Below are 14,231 nucleotides of genomic sequence, written 5' to 3'. Positions count from 1 at the left end.
CATGGGGCTCTTCCCACCTCTTTTGCGAAGCCGGGTGTTGCCTCAGCCTCTCTTCTGCAATGGGGCATTGAGAGAAGGAGGAAACAGCAGTCGCCTGTCACAGCAACACACCCACCTACTCGCCTGTGTTTTCTAGATACTGCAGGGGAGCTGTCCCTGCAGTTTAAAAAGCCTTACACTGGAGCGTGCTGAAGGGTGTGCTCAGGCACAGGTGGCACAGCTCCAGCGCCTCACCATCCTTCTGCTTGTCTAGGCAACTGATGAGACATCCCGCCCAGAAGAGCCATCTCACCTACCAAAGAGCACCAGCATAACAACAATAATAAACAAACCAGGAATCATGAGCATTTAATAAAAGCAGATCTTGCTTCCCTTGTCATGCAGAAGAGGGAGATAGGAAGAGGAATTCTCTCTCTTTGTGTGTGTGTGTCCATTCTTCAGGTTGTCCATGCAAGTGTCAAACATGCTGTCTCCACCTTCCCCTGGTAGCCCCAGGGCTTTCCATGCTCACCCCTGCTCTTTTGCTCACAGGGTCTCCCTGATGCTAGCGCTCTGTGGAGAGAATAAGGCATTAGAGAGAAATGCTATCAAGGCAGAGGCACCGTTCAACCACCTCTCCTTCCCTCAGTGATACTGCTTAGACCAGGGTTAGGGGACCTGTGGCCCTCCAGGTGCTCAGTCCCAGCCAACGGGGCCAGTGATGCGGGCTGATGGGAGTCCCAACAGCAACTGTGAGGCACCACACTGGCTACCCATGGCGTACACAGTCTCTTGTTGAACCCAAGCACACAGCCCAGCCTCTCCTTCTTCATTTTGTCACCCAGCACCAATGTGTCATCTCACTGTCTTCTTGTGACCCGGCTAGGTCACAGCAGCGCCCAAGACCATGCAGAAGGACCATGGTTCTTTCTACAGGACAAGGGTTCACCATTCCGCCATTTTAGGATAGAAAACAGCTTGCATTTTTATGTCCTGGAACACACAAACACACATACCCTCTTCAATTTCTTCCCTGCTACCAACCCGCTCTGCTGCCAGGCACACGTACCTCGGACTGTGAGGTGGGCTTTAGAACGGGCATTGCCAATAGTAACTTTCACCATCCCACTCATGCCAGGGGTTGTCTGGCAGAGCCTCAGCCTGTGGATATGCCCCATGCTCTCCATGCGCACTTGTGAGCTGGGCTGTAAGTCTTCTCCATTGAGACTCCACTGCGGGCTGCATGCCGGGGGAGCAGAGATTTCGCACTCAAACCGAGCCTCTGCGGGAGCCACCACATCTACGTTCCGCAATGCTCGCACCACCTGGATCCCTTCAGCTGCAGGGGCAGAGAACAGAATGAGTTTTCCATGTGACACAGCAGCCTGCCTGTCCCCCTACAGTGGCTCTGCCTGCTCTTCATCATTATCCCCTCTACCTCTGGCTGGCAGACAACTTCATGCCAAATCCACAGCATTGTTTGCCAACTCCCCTCTGGGCCCACCCATCTCCACCCCTCTGTAGTTCTTCATGGTACTTGCATGTTCCCCCTGACCTTCCACCAGCAGGCGGGCCGTGGAGCGGTCGTCCAGTGCATCGCATGTATACAGGCCCTCATCTGCAGGCTCAACGCTGTGGATAACGAGGGTTCGGTAGCAGTCCAAGTTGCAGATTTCGTACTTCTTGCCAGCAAAGATCTCTGTGTCTCCACGGAACCAGCGGACTCGGCCACGAGACTGAGACACTGTGCATTCCAGCGTGGCTTTGTGCCGTGCGAGCACAGTCTTGTCCCTCAGCGGCTTCACGATGCGGATAGGCAGCGCTGTGGAAGCAGCAGACACAAGCACAAGTTCCAGTCCCTCCAGAGATGGTTGGATCAAAGGCAACCTCCAAAGAGGCTCAAGCTGGCTAGGGATGGAGCCTCAAACCCCACACAGGCACCAACCTTTGTCCTTTGCTAGATACGATACATGCCCAGCAACCTGCCTAACATGCAATCCTACCATTCATCAACACAAGTTGTGTGTTCCCTTAAGTTGATACCAACTCATACATGCATCCATTCATAGATCTTCCCAGTTACAGGCCTGCTTGCCCAGGCTCCCCACATCACACACACACTTTCCTGCCACACCTGCTAATTCCAGCCCATTCTTCCCACCTGTCTATGTTGCAGAGTATATAGGCTGAAAAATGTAGAAAATGTGGCAGAAAGTATCTTATGGTTGGTCAGGTTGAGATTATGCTCATAACCTTGTGTAATGGAAATCTCTCTATATAATAGTACAGCCAGTGACCCAGAGTAACAGAGATCTCCATTTATCAAAACACTGTGAATCCATAACATACATTGGGTGGCATCACACTTCTCCTGCAATGGTCAATCACATCAATTCATGTTTGCCTATCATTGCAATCCATTCTCACATGATAGCTGAGGGCCAATGGTGAAGCAGCTCCCTTACCCTCCACTTCCAGGCGGGCTTCAGAAGCAGCTGCCTTTGCCACAAAGCGGACCTGGCCCGAATCCTCAGGACGGACACAGCACAGGAGCAGAAAGTGCCGGGTTCCTGTCAAAGACGAGGAATGCCATCATTCTTAAGGGGGCAGGAGGGTTTCTGCTGCCAGCCCCAGGGAGGACAGGTGTGTGTTGCAATGGCGGTAACTGGAACTACAGATGCTCCACATATCAGCTGTGCTGCTTATTGAGGTAACTATGTGCGTGATCCTATACTCAAGATCTGCAGGCTGATGGGCTTTAGAAAGTGGTGGAAGCCCATCGGCATGACACATATGCTGGCAAAACTCTTCCTCTCATATGCTGATGGAGTCAAGGGCTGAGAGGAGCATACTTGCATCAAATCCTATACGGTCAAACCTTTGGTTTTTGAACGTCTCGGCTGCCGAATGTTTTGGAAGCTGAACGCTGAAAACCCGAAAGTGAATGCTTCTGTTTTTGAACACGCCTCAGAAGTCAAATGGCTTCCAAGGTGCGTTTCTCAATTTTCCCCATTGAACTTGCTGACAGCCCTTTGATTCTTGGTTTTTGAACGTTCTGGAAGTTGAACAGACTTCCGGAACAGATTATGTTCGAAAACCGAGGTTCCACTGTACTCCTACCATAGCCAGGCCAACACCCTTGGCTGTACAACTTCACGTTAGTACCACTTTCCATGGACTTCAGTGTGACAAGGGAGGGGAATAGCTGCCCAGCCCCACACACCTCCTGTCCCACCCAAGTACATAGGACACAATGTAAGCCTGCAGCCCATCCCACCACCACCAGTATATAAATTTCATGCAAGCAGACAACAGCTCAAATGATAGGATATATAGCCTAGGTCTGTCTTTTTCTAGCCTCATGTCATGCACAATTAGAGCTTCCCAGAAGGAACTCTGGGGATAGGAAACACTCTGATAGGGTCTTCAATTCTGCCCCACCCATGTCCTTTGTCACATGTCATGTCTGAACTGTCCAGTTCTGACACCCTTCTCCTCCAAGAGGAGGGAGCAGTGTCTTCCACACAGGTGGAGGCACTCACTCCCACATTTAGGTAAGCATTCTGTTGGCAAAGGCCAGGCAATCCACTCTAACCATTGCAAACACTGATCAAACACTCCTGAGCACTTTTTCCTTGGTGGATCATGTTACGTAGCTCATTCCAGAAGGGAATCTGCATGCATGGGGAAGGTGATTGCCCGCAGAGAGCTATGGAGTGGAATGGAAGCAAACTTCAGTCAAGAAACTGGCTCATGGTATTAAGCAGACGGGAAGGTCTGTACGGATGGCAAAAATGCCTCTCGCTGCCTGGACTCTGCAATGTGGGGAGCAAAAATGCTGACAAGGCCTTAGTCAAGCTAAGACAGTACGTCAGTACAGAGAAGATACGAAGATTTGTTACTCCATTTGGCTAGCAGCACTAGACGACCTTCATGATTCTCCCTGCATGAGAATATATCAGTCCCATAAAACAATGGTAAACTGTTTCTGCAGATGTCTGCCCCATGACTTGCCAGTTACGAATACAGAAGAGATTTTATTTTTTGTGAGGAAAAGTGAGGTGACAACAAACAATAAATCAAAGGGCAGAACATTTGGGGTGTCAGTGGTGGATCAAAAAGAGATTGTGCTTAGTGCTACAGCTCACTTCTTTGCTTTATTTTATTTTGTTATACTTCTTTTCATTTCAATTTATGTTTAGCTTAGCACCAGTTTGCTAATATGCCTTTGCTTATTCTGGGGCCTTGGGAACCCAGTTTACCTTTTCGCCTTCTCTTTGAGAGAAGGAAGGATTTCTTACTTTGAAACTGTCCCTTCTTTGGTTTTGAAGAAATATTATAATAATATTCCCCTAAACTAGCCCTTTGGGTCTGGATCTCTGGCTTACAAGCAATCTTGAGCAGATTTAACTTTTAGCAGTTTTTATATATACAGTTTTATTATTTAATTTTTGCTTGTTTCCTGGTGAGGGTTAAATGTCACAATTTTGTTTCTCAGTCTTTCCCCTCCACTTGGATTCTTCTGAATCCTACCAATTGGATCGGGGAAGATGGCCGCCGAACTAGCTGCTGAGTTCTGGAGGTTATCTGAGGCAAGCTTTTAAATCTGCTTTTTAAACAGGCTCGACACCGAGCCAACCTTTGAAACCCCTTTATAATATATTTTAACTCCTCCAGAGCTTTTAAGTAATTTAATAGTTCTTTTAGCTTGATGCTTCTAAAAAAAAAAGAGCTCTTTTGTTGCCTTGTTATCTTGATGTCCGGAGGGTTTGCTCCCCACGCTGCTACGCTCCTCAAGTCTGACCGAAAACGGGTGACGGCTGATTTATTGCCAACTTCGTGTTATGCCCTGAACTACAAGCTATCAAATTACAAATTACAGACAGCTATCCCAAATCTTGCCTCAATTTGGACCTTAGCCTATAGCTGGGTGGAGCTTCCGACTTCCTAAGAGACATAGTTTTTGAAATAGGAAGAATAACCCTGACAACAAAGATTTACAAATGGTACTTACCAGAAAGAAACGTAGGGACCTGGGGATAGTGACAAGCCCATTGTTCCAGGAGTGTTATGAGAAACAGAGTAAAATCACGCAATACTTTTTACATACAAGGGACAATGAGAATGGAAATGGAAATGGGCAAAAGATGGCTGAGATGGTTGAGTCGAAGCAGGATGAGGCTCTTCTTTTTCCCTCTGCTGCTCAAGATCACACAACCTCCTCTAGAGGAATACAGGACTCGGAGAATAGCAACCAAAATAGAAACACAATGAGCCTGGCCCATGAAATAGTCTTGGCTGAGATATTATCTTCAGAGCTACAGGAAGAAACCCGAAACTCCCAGAAATCCCAGACTTCATCTATGGGCTCCCAGACGGAAAACAATGACTGCTATCCTCAGGACTGGCTGCTCTCTATAAATCTGGATCTGGCAGCTATGAAAAAATACTTAACAATAACAAACGGGCTGCTCCTGACATTAGTGGAAAATTATTCCCTTCAAGCTAAAGGCTCAGAAATTCATGGTGCCGATCCACCAATCACCCCTCAAGAGCCAGAATATATAAAGCAACCAGCAACCAGCAAGTGCACACAAGGATCAGCAGCGGAAAATCATTTACACCAAGGAAAGGGCATAGGGTTGTATGTATCTGTCCCTAAAACTGAATTTCCTATCGAAGTAAATCAAAAGAAGCGAGGCATCAGTAAGAGATCCCATAAGAAGAAAGCTGAAACTAAAAAGAAAAGTAAGAACATAAAAACTGCAAGGAAATCTGTTATAAACCGACGTGCATGTAAAATATGCTGGAAAAGACTATATAAGCTGATCCCAACAAAATCAAAAACAAACTCTAACAAACCTGCTATACACGGCAGCAGAGAGAACAACAGTGTGGATTCAGGAAAAAAGATCCAGCTGAAGTCTCTGAAAGAAACATTATCGCTGCCTAACAAAACAAGTGAGGAAACGGAATTACAACCCGGGTGCTCTATGCTGAAACCCCAAGGATCCATAAATATTAAAGAAGACCCACCCCATACCATTGATTATGGCAGATCTCAAGATGAGCCAGCAGCAGGGCAAGACTTGCCCCAGGATAAAGGATGGAAACTGATGTTGGCAGATAGGAAGTTAGCATTTCTTAACTACCCGAAGCCAAAGGGCTTCCTTACACAGGAAGAACGCTCGGTGCACTTTGTGAATACTTTAGATGACATGCTGCCAGGGAAAATAAAATTAAAGGACATTACTTCAGTAGATTTTATATTCTACAATGGATACTCTCTGCGAGTGATTGCCTCCTTCAAAGATCAAAACTTGGCTAAATATATATATAGATCAAGACATTTGCTGTTAAAGAAAAGGATAACGGTAACAAGATTCTTTGAAAACAGCACATGTTTGAAATTGTTCCCTGATGAGTTTACGACAGCTGAGATAAGATTTTCTTGTAAATCAAAGGTGGAGAGAGGACACTCAAAAGACAAACTGGAACATACTGAGCAAGGGTCCTTGAAACTAAGACAGGAGATGAGACTGCCTAATGAGGGGACGGATAACTTCTATCCAGAAGAAAAGGCATTAATAAATCAGTTTGGATTGTTGCCTTTCCTTGCCCAATCTGAGATCTTGAGAAGATTGGAGACCCTTAGAAATAAGCTAACAGAGATGAATGCTCAGGAAAAAGTAAGAGAGAAAGAACCGGCAACGGACCAATTAAAGAAAGAGAACCTCTCTGAAAAAGCCAAGACAGACCCCATGAAAGATTACTCTTATAATACCTCTGCAACTGCAGAGATAAACCTGTTAACAACAGATCTAACACAGTGCGCAAGGGACAAACTACCATCTAAGAAGGAAACCATCCTTATGGCAACCATGAAAGATTACCTTTATAATACCTCTGCAGCTGCAGAGATAAACCTGACAGCAACAGATCTAACACAGTGCGTAAGGGACAGCAACAATCTACCATCTAAGAAGGAAACCATCCCTATGACAACCACAACGCGCTCTTGGACCAGCATGAGATACCTGGATGAGGATGAACTTGGTACCAGTCAAATAGAACACCTCAAGGTTGATTCGCCAAAAAAAGGAATATTGATCACTAATGTTAGCACGCTGCACCCTTCAATTGATTCCATTGAGTACCTGGGCGACAATACATCTATGGACATTGCCAAAATGAATGAAATCCAACTAACAGATAAAAAGATAGGCCCAAAAAATCTTTTAAAGGCAAATTGACTAAGATCAATGTTTGGCAAGACAACGTGTAACCTTGCCTTGCTAACTTGGAATATTGCAGGTTGGCAAAAGAGGGTTTCTGACCAATCCTTTGCTAAATATATCCAGAGACATGACATTGTGTTCCTCCAGGAGACCTGGAGCACAAGTGAAGTGGAGCTAAATGGTTTTTCTGCGTTCTCCCTCCCAGGTCTTTTAAGTACTAGAGGGGGGCGAGTTAAAGGTGGGTTAGTTACCTTAATCTCAACAAGGCTAAGGGCCATATTTAAAGAACTAGACCCACTAGACCATCTGGCCACAGCTGTGCAAGTACAGTGGAGAACCCACAGCTTGCTGCTGATTAACGTATACCTACCCCCACAAAGAGAGAAAAGATTGATAAGAAACACTTGGGCTCAGTTAGAACAGTATCTTGACAAACTATCAAATCAATTTCCTGATGCCTCTGTAGTGGTGGCAGGCGACCTAAATGCCAGAACTGGACAATCTGATGAGGCTTTGTATGCCCATTTCCACGAAACAGTCCCCATTATAGAGGAAACCCACCCAATACCAGCTAGAGTCTCAAAGGATAAAGGCTGCAATTATGCCGGCTTATGCCTACTACGCTTGGTCAACAAGTTGGACTTGGTTATACTGAATGGCCGTACAGAGGGGGAGAAGGTCGGAGAATTCACATTTATATCTAACAATGGCGCCTCCACAATTGACTATATAATCGTGTCGTATGATCTTCAAAACAAAGTTCTGGAATGCAAAGTGGAGGAGCGCTTAGACAGTGACCATCTGCCATTAAGTGCACTCGTAGCTGCGGGGAAGGATTTATCCTGCGCTGAGAAAATCGAGCATTCGAGCCCTACAGCTCTGGAGCTTAGATATTCGCGTATCAGATGGACAGATGAACTGCATAAGGAAATTTCAAGCAGGCTATGCTCAAAGGAATTCCTCACTAAGAGAGAAAACCTTATAACTTCCTCTAGCCATGAACTAAAGATAAATTTATTTCAGGAGTTAATTTCACTCCTTCAAGATTCCCTGAAGGAAAAAAGGAACAGGCCAAGTAGGCAATCTTCAGTATATAAAAACTCCAAACCCTGGTTTGATCAAGAATGTCAGGACATGAAGCTAAACTTACTGAAAAAATACAAGAATTATAGATCTGCCAATTTACCCCAACTCCCCACGGGCTGGTTTGAAGATAAACGAAACTATAAAATTTTGATCAAAAACAAAAAACTCCTGGCACAGAAAAGAGAATGGAAATGCCTAATAGATGCATCCAGAGAGAGAGATTCGGCCACCTTCTGGAGACTGGTAGCAAATGGAGTGCGATCTACTTCCTCAGAAGTGGAGTTTACTATACCTGCAGGGACTTGGGAGGCATTTTTCCAATCTTTATATTCAGCTCTGCCTTTGACACAGCCACTAATACAGTGTGCGGCAGGTGATGAGTGGCCTCCGGTGTCGGTTGCGGAGATTAGGAGGCTTATTCAGGCACTCAAACATAGAAAAGCCCCGGGAGCAGATAATATTTCTCCTGAGCTTCTCAAAGCCAATATTGACTGGTGGGCCCCAGTCCTTGCCACCCTTTTCACCAGCATAGATCAAACAGCAATAATACCAGAGGACTGGGGATTGGCAATCATCGTTCCCATATTCAAGAAAGGCTGTAAACTTGATCCAGCCAATTACAGACCAATCAGTCTCTTAAGCATCATTAGCAAACTTTATGCAACTCACTTACGTGAAAAGTTTGCGGACTGGCTGGAACAGGAGCACATCCTAAAGGAAGCCCAGGCTGGTTTCAGGGCACATAGATCAACTCTAGACCAAGGACTGGTATTGCAACATCTAGTGGAGAAATACACCTCAAAGAAAGGAGGCTCTCTCTATGTAGCCTTCATAGATTTCAAATCAGCTTTCGATTCGATACCCCGGCATAGACTTTGGGAAAAATTAAATGCCACAAACATCGATAGACGTCTTTTGCTTCTTATCCGTAGACTACATGAAAATACTCGGATCCGTGTTAGATGTGATCGTTATGGGAACCTATCAAAGGAAATCCAAAGTTTCCATGGTGTCAAGCAAGGCTGTGTTCTTGCCCCCATTCTATTCAACTTTTATATAAACTCCTTAGTCGGAAAGATGGAGGAAGCAAGTACTCATTCCCCAAACCTAAACAATATACCAATACCAGTCCTTTTGTACGCAGATGATGCGGCACTTATTTCCTTCTCTTGTGTGGGTCTAAGAAAACTTCTACGAGCTCTTACAGAGTATTGCGAAGCTGAACACCTAATAATAAATTATACTAAATCAAAAATTATGGTGTTCCCCAAGAGAAAACTCCGACATAAATGGAAAATTAATAACCAACCTATTGAGCAAGTAACATCTTTTAGATATCTTGGAATAATTTTTGATGAGAAGGGATCTTGGTGCCATCAGATTAAGAATTCCATTGTCAATGCGCAAAGATCTTTTAGAGCTATCATAAGATTCTTTTACAGAAAAGGAGGTCAATATGTTCCTGCCGCCTCCCAGGTCTTTGTTGCAAAAATACTTCCACAACTGATGTATGGCACCCAGATATTTAATTGTCAAAAACTCAAGTCCCTGGAATCTGTACAAACTAAATTTTATCGCTCCCTACTAGGGTTACCTACCTGTGTCTCCAACACTGCCATTAGGCTGGAGGTAGGTCAACTCCCTATTAATGCCAGGATATGGATCCTGAAGATTCACTTCTGGCTAAAACTCATATTCTTCCCAGTGGGAGTGGCTCCATTGACTTTATTAGACCCGTTCCAGTCTAAATGGAGATTGTCGCTTTATGAAAAATTGAAGGGCCTGGGGCTTTCCCCACAAGAACTTATAGCCGCAGGTTTTGAAAAGGCTAAAATGATGGTGAGCCAGCGAATAGGAGATGTAGAGCTTCAGGACCATATGAGCAAGATAGATAAATATCCAGCTATCCAAGATTATGAAAAAGGGTTTAATTTAACCCCATATTTGCTGGATCTACAAATCGCAAAATATAGGCGGGCGTTTACCCTTACCAGATTTGATGTACTGCCATCTGCCTTACTAAAGGGCAGATACGAGGGCACACCCTATGCCGAACGAGTTTGCCCATGTGGTCTGAAGGAGGTGGAAACGGCTTCACATGTGTTGTTACACTGCGACCTTTACGGGGATATCAGGTCACTGTTTATCTCTCCTATCGTCCAGAAATTTCCAGGTCGATCTGAATCCCAGCGGCTGAAAATCCTACTAGGAGATAAAAACCCAGAAGTAACACTGAAAGTGGCCAAGTTTTCTGCGGCCGCGATCAAGCGGAGGGCATTAGTTGTAAAAAAGTAAAAGATCTGACTCTTGGACAAGCCCCCCCCCCTTTTTTTTTTTTTTTTTAAGTTTACACATATATGGTAGTGCATATATGAGTATATATGTGCGTGTGTGTGGGTGTGTGTGCATATGTGCATTGTTTTTATGTATAATTTTACAACTTTTAATTGACACCATCATTCCCTCGTAAACTACTGTTGTCTTTATGTTGGTTTTTTTTCTTCTGGTCTATGACCGTAATAAACTTATTCATTCATTCATTCATTCATTCATTCATACCAATTGGATCCATCTTCCAAATCTCCCCTAAGCCCACAGTAACTTGTTCCTTTGAGGCCCTGCTTGGATAGGTAGATATATTTTCATTTCTCTTTTCTTAATATTTAGACCGTAAGTACTAGGTAACATAGCATTAGCATGAACTGGTCTGGTGCGAGTTTTAGGTGAGAAATCAAAGTAGAGTTGGTTTAAGTTTTACATGCCAAAATTTTTGTTTGACATAGATGTTCCATCAGATTTTTTTAAAATATTTTTCTTCTGTCTAAGTAGAGCTAAATTTAAAAGGTAAATTTTTATCAATCCCAACACAACATAACTGTTCTATGTTGTGTTGGGATTGATAAAAATTTACCTTTTAAATTTTGGGGCTTCAGATTGCATATTCATATCCTATTTTGTTTTTTTCCTGTAATCATTGTATTTTATTGTATTATATACACTGTTCTTTATATTATCCTTTCCTTCTCAAGGTTCATTAATATATTATGTCCTTTTAATTTCTCTTTAATATTCTTTATGCTTACATCTTTTATAAACTGAAACACATTCTGCTGATACACTTCAAATACATTTCCTGGACTCATTTCAGGCTCTGGTATCTGGCCACAACCTTCTTGCCAACTGGGGCAAATTAAGGACTCTGCTTTCAGAAAGCAGCACAGATGCATGAAGCGGAACAAGCTGTCACTGTACACTGAGTTCCACTGCTACCCCCAAAGGGGAAGGGAGTGAGTCTGCTGATAGTCAGGACGCTCTCTTTCTGTCCTCCAGTGGTGGGGAGGCTGAGGCATGATCACTGCCTGGGCACTCAAGTGGCACCACTCTCTTAACTCCTCACAAGCAAACACATGGAGACCCTGAGACAATATCCTCCAGTCATTGCTGTCTTCTTGGGCCACCCTTTACTCTCGGCGGGCTGTTTTCCTATTGCTAAAGGATCTTTTCCACACCCCATTCTATGTGGCCTAGAAGGAGAACAGTGCCTTTGGGCTTTTAATTTCAGCAGCCCCTTGTGTGACCCCAACATTCAGCACCCCTCCACATCTCACTTTCCATTGTTTGTCATTGTTGCAGCACCCCCTGTAGTGCCCTCTCGGCTCAGCACTCAGTGTGGGCAAACCAGTTGCACTCCCCTACATCTGCCTCTGAGGGGGAGCAGCAAAAAGACCAGGACGGATGTGCCTGACGTTTCCTCTGTGGGGCTGAAATCCTACTTTTTCCAGGAGTTTCCTCTAACCTTGCATGTTCTACGACAAACAGGCAGCAGGTGAAGGAGTTTCTGGGGTGAAGCTAAAGCCATAAGGATACTGCACCCAATGTGCCCTGCTGGGGTGACAATCCCACTCAGTTAGGCCAGAAACCTCTGTGGCCTTCTAGACACTGTTGGATTCTTAACTCCCTTTTAGCCCCAGACCTCAAGGCCAGTGGTCAGGGATGGTGGGAATTGTAGTCCAAGGACATGTGGAGAGCCAAAAGTTCCCTTTCCATGCCTTTCAGGATCCACTACATCCTGCATGCTGGGCAATACATGCTTTGCCTTTGGCACATGAGTTGCGTCTTTGTTGCTAGGGTGTGGTGGGTTGAGACCCTTTTCCCATACCCTCGTTTGCTCTGGTTGCAGCTGATCTCAGAATGGGCATCTAAAGCAGAGGGGCTCACTCACATGCCCTTGACTGAGCCAGCAGATGCCTTTGGGTGCACAGGTGGGGTGGGTGTTGCTGCCAGGATGTGTGAGGCAGCCAGTTGGAGGAAGGGAGGAGGGGGGATTGATGAGGAGAAGTAGGGATGAGGAGGAAATGGAGTGGGGCAACAAGTCCTGTTGGGGTGCTACCAGGCAAGGCTGGCGTATCAGGCAACATGGGGGAGGATTGGTCATGTGGGATGCCAACAGAGATGGACCAAAATGGCTGGTTGTCCTTTGCAGGAGCCATTCTATTTGCCAATGCCATACACCTGTTGATTGGGCCCAGGTATGTCTGCATGTGGGAGTGTCCTCCCTGCTCCTGTTTAGTTTTGGGGGTCACCCCCTGAATTTGAACCAGGAACCTCCAACCTGTTAAACATGAGCTGTTCTACCTAGCTAGGGCTCCTTCTGCAGTTCTTGCACTCATGGTACCTAGGAACGGGTGTGAGGTCTAGGGGAATGCAAGTGCTGCATCATGGTTAGGAAGCTGTTCTTTGATGTCTGGGTTTGAGCACCAGGAACTCCCTCTCTGATATATTTTGTTTTAAGCCGATAAAAATATACATTCTATGGGTGGAACTCAATGTTGCGCTAATACAGTTGTTCCATCAGTGCAAGCATTGCTGCTTGCCAGAGAGAATAAGCTTCCCTCCCCGCCTCCTGCTCTGCCAATTTGGGGTGGGGGGTCAGCAGGGGGTGGAGAAGAAGCCTCATGGCACTAGTGGGACTCATTGGCTTGGCTCCTGCTGGCACAGCTGTTTAGTTGAATCTGGCCATAAGTGTCTCCCAGGAATAATCTATGCAACAAACAAGAGACCCAAGTAGTGTAATCCAAATGGTATCAGTATATTTCCTAATACAAATATACATCCATATGTACTTGTGGAGTGAATACTGACAGTTCATATGTCTTATAGAAGCAGAGTTGGTGACAAGATGACACAGTGAGCTTGAAGAAGTGCACCTGATATAACTTTCTTGCAAAACTAGTGCTTAGTAGTAATTCAAGCTGGATTTTGACAAAGAACTTTCTGCCAAGGAATTAGAAGCTGTCAATTATTCACAGGGGTGTCATTGAAACAGACTTTTTAGCCATGTTCTGTAGTGAGGAGTCATAGTATTAATTTAGTTAGACTCTTTTACGTGGTCGTATGCCTGCATTAGGTAAAATACAGATGCAATCTGGATATACTATTTGGTTGTTATATACAGTAGATTTGCTTTTAAAACAAGGCATGCTAAAGCTGAGTGGGGATATGTTGCTCCCTTCCCCTTGCTGGGGCTCAAAATCCCTTCTGGTTCCCAAACTTTTGCCCTTTAGAGTGAGCCCGCGGAAGGATGCTCTGGGGTATGCCTGGATCACCATGAGCCCTTTGGCTCCCTTGTGTCCAGATGAACAGTGGATGTCATTGCTGGCACAGTCCCTGACTGGTATATTGTGCTAGTGTTTCCAGCAATGCTGGTGACATGCCTGTTGTTCTCCCACTGGTTTCTATTTCCTTTTTTAGTATTTCCCCCTACACTTCTCAGGCAGAGTGCACGTAGGATTCAGTGACTGGTCCAACAGCACAGCAACAGGCTTGGCATAAGGTAAGTTTATGTCAGGGACTGGCAGGGCTCTGGTGAGTGTGTGGTGGAGGCAGGAGGCCCAGGGATTAATCCAGCAGAGGAGACCAGAGATTTAT

At 45.1% G+C, this 14,231-nt stretch overlaps 1 protein-coding gene across 8 annotated transcripts in view; it reads right to left on the bottom strand.

The window, feature by feature from the left end:
* Nucleotides 1–333: 333 nt before the first annotated feature.
* Nucleotides 334–14,231, bottom strand: part of OBSL1 (obscurin like cytoskeletal adaptor 1) — a 71,841-nt gene continuing 57,943 nt past the window's right edge. For 6 of the 8 annotated variants that reach the window (XM_053400741.1, XM_053400714.1, XM_053400731.1 and 3 more), the window contains 3 exons: nt 2,445–2,549; nt 1,535–1,801; nt 904–1,318 (listed from right to left, as the gene is read on the bottom strand). In XM_053400741.1, coding sequence (XP_053256716.1) covers nt 966–1,318; nt 1,535–1,801; nt 2,445–2,549 — 725 coding nt within the window. In that variant the 3' untranslated portion in view covers nt 904–965. Of the gene's footprint in view, nt 553–903; nt 1,319–1,520; nt 1,802–2,444; nt 2,550–14,231 lie in introns of those variants that run through there. The other 2 variants (XM_053400723.1, XM_053400759.1) reach the window with 2 other exon arrangements.

This window comes from Podarcis raffonei, chromosome 1 (assembly GCF_027172205.1).
Source record: "Podarcis raffonei isolate rPodRaf1 chromosome 1, rPodRaf1.pri, whole genome shotgun sequence".
NCBI classification, from domain to species: Eukaryota; Metazoa; Chordata; class Lepidosauria; order Squamata; family Lacertidae; genus Podarcis; species Podarcis raffonei.
The sequence above is the reverse complement of the archived record's forward strand: the minus strand, read 5'-3'. Positions and strand labels throughout refer to the sequence as shown.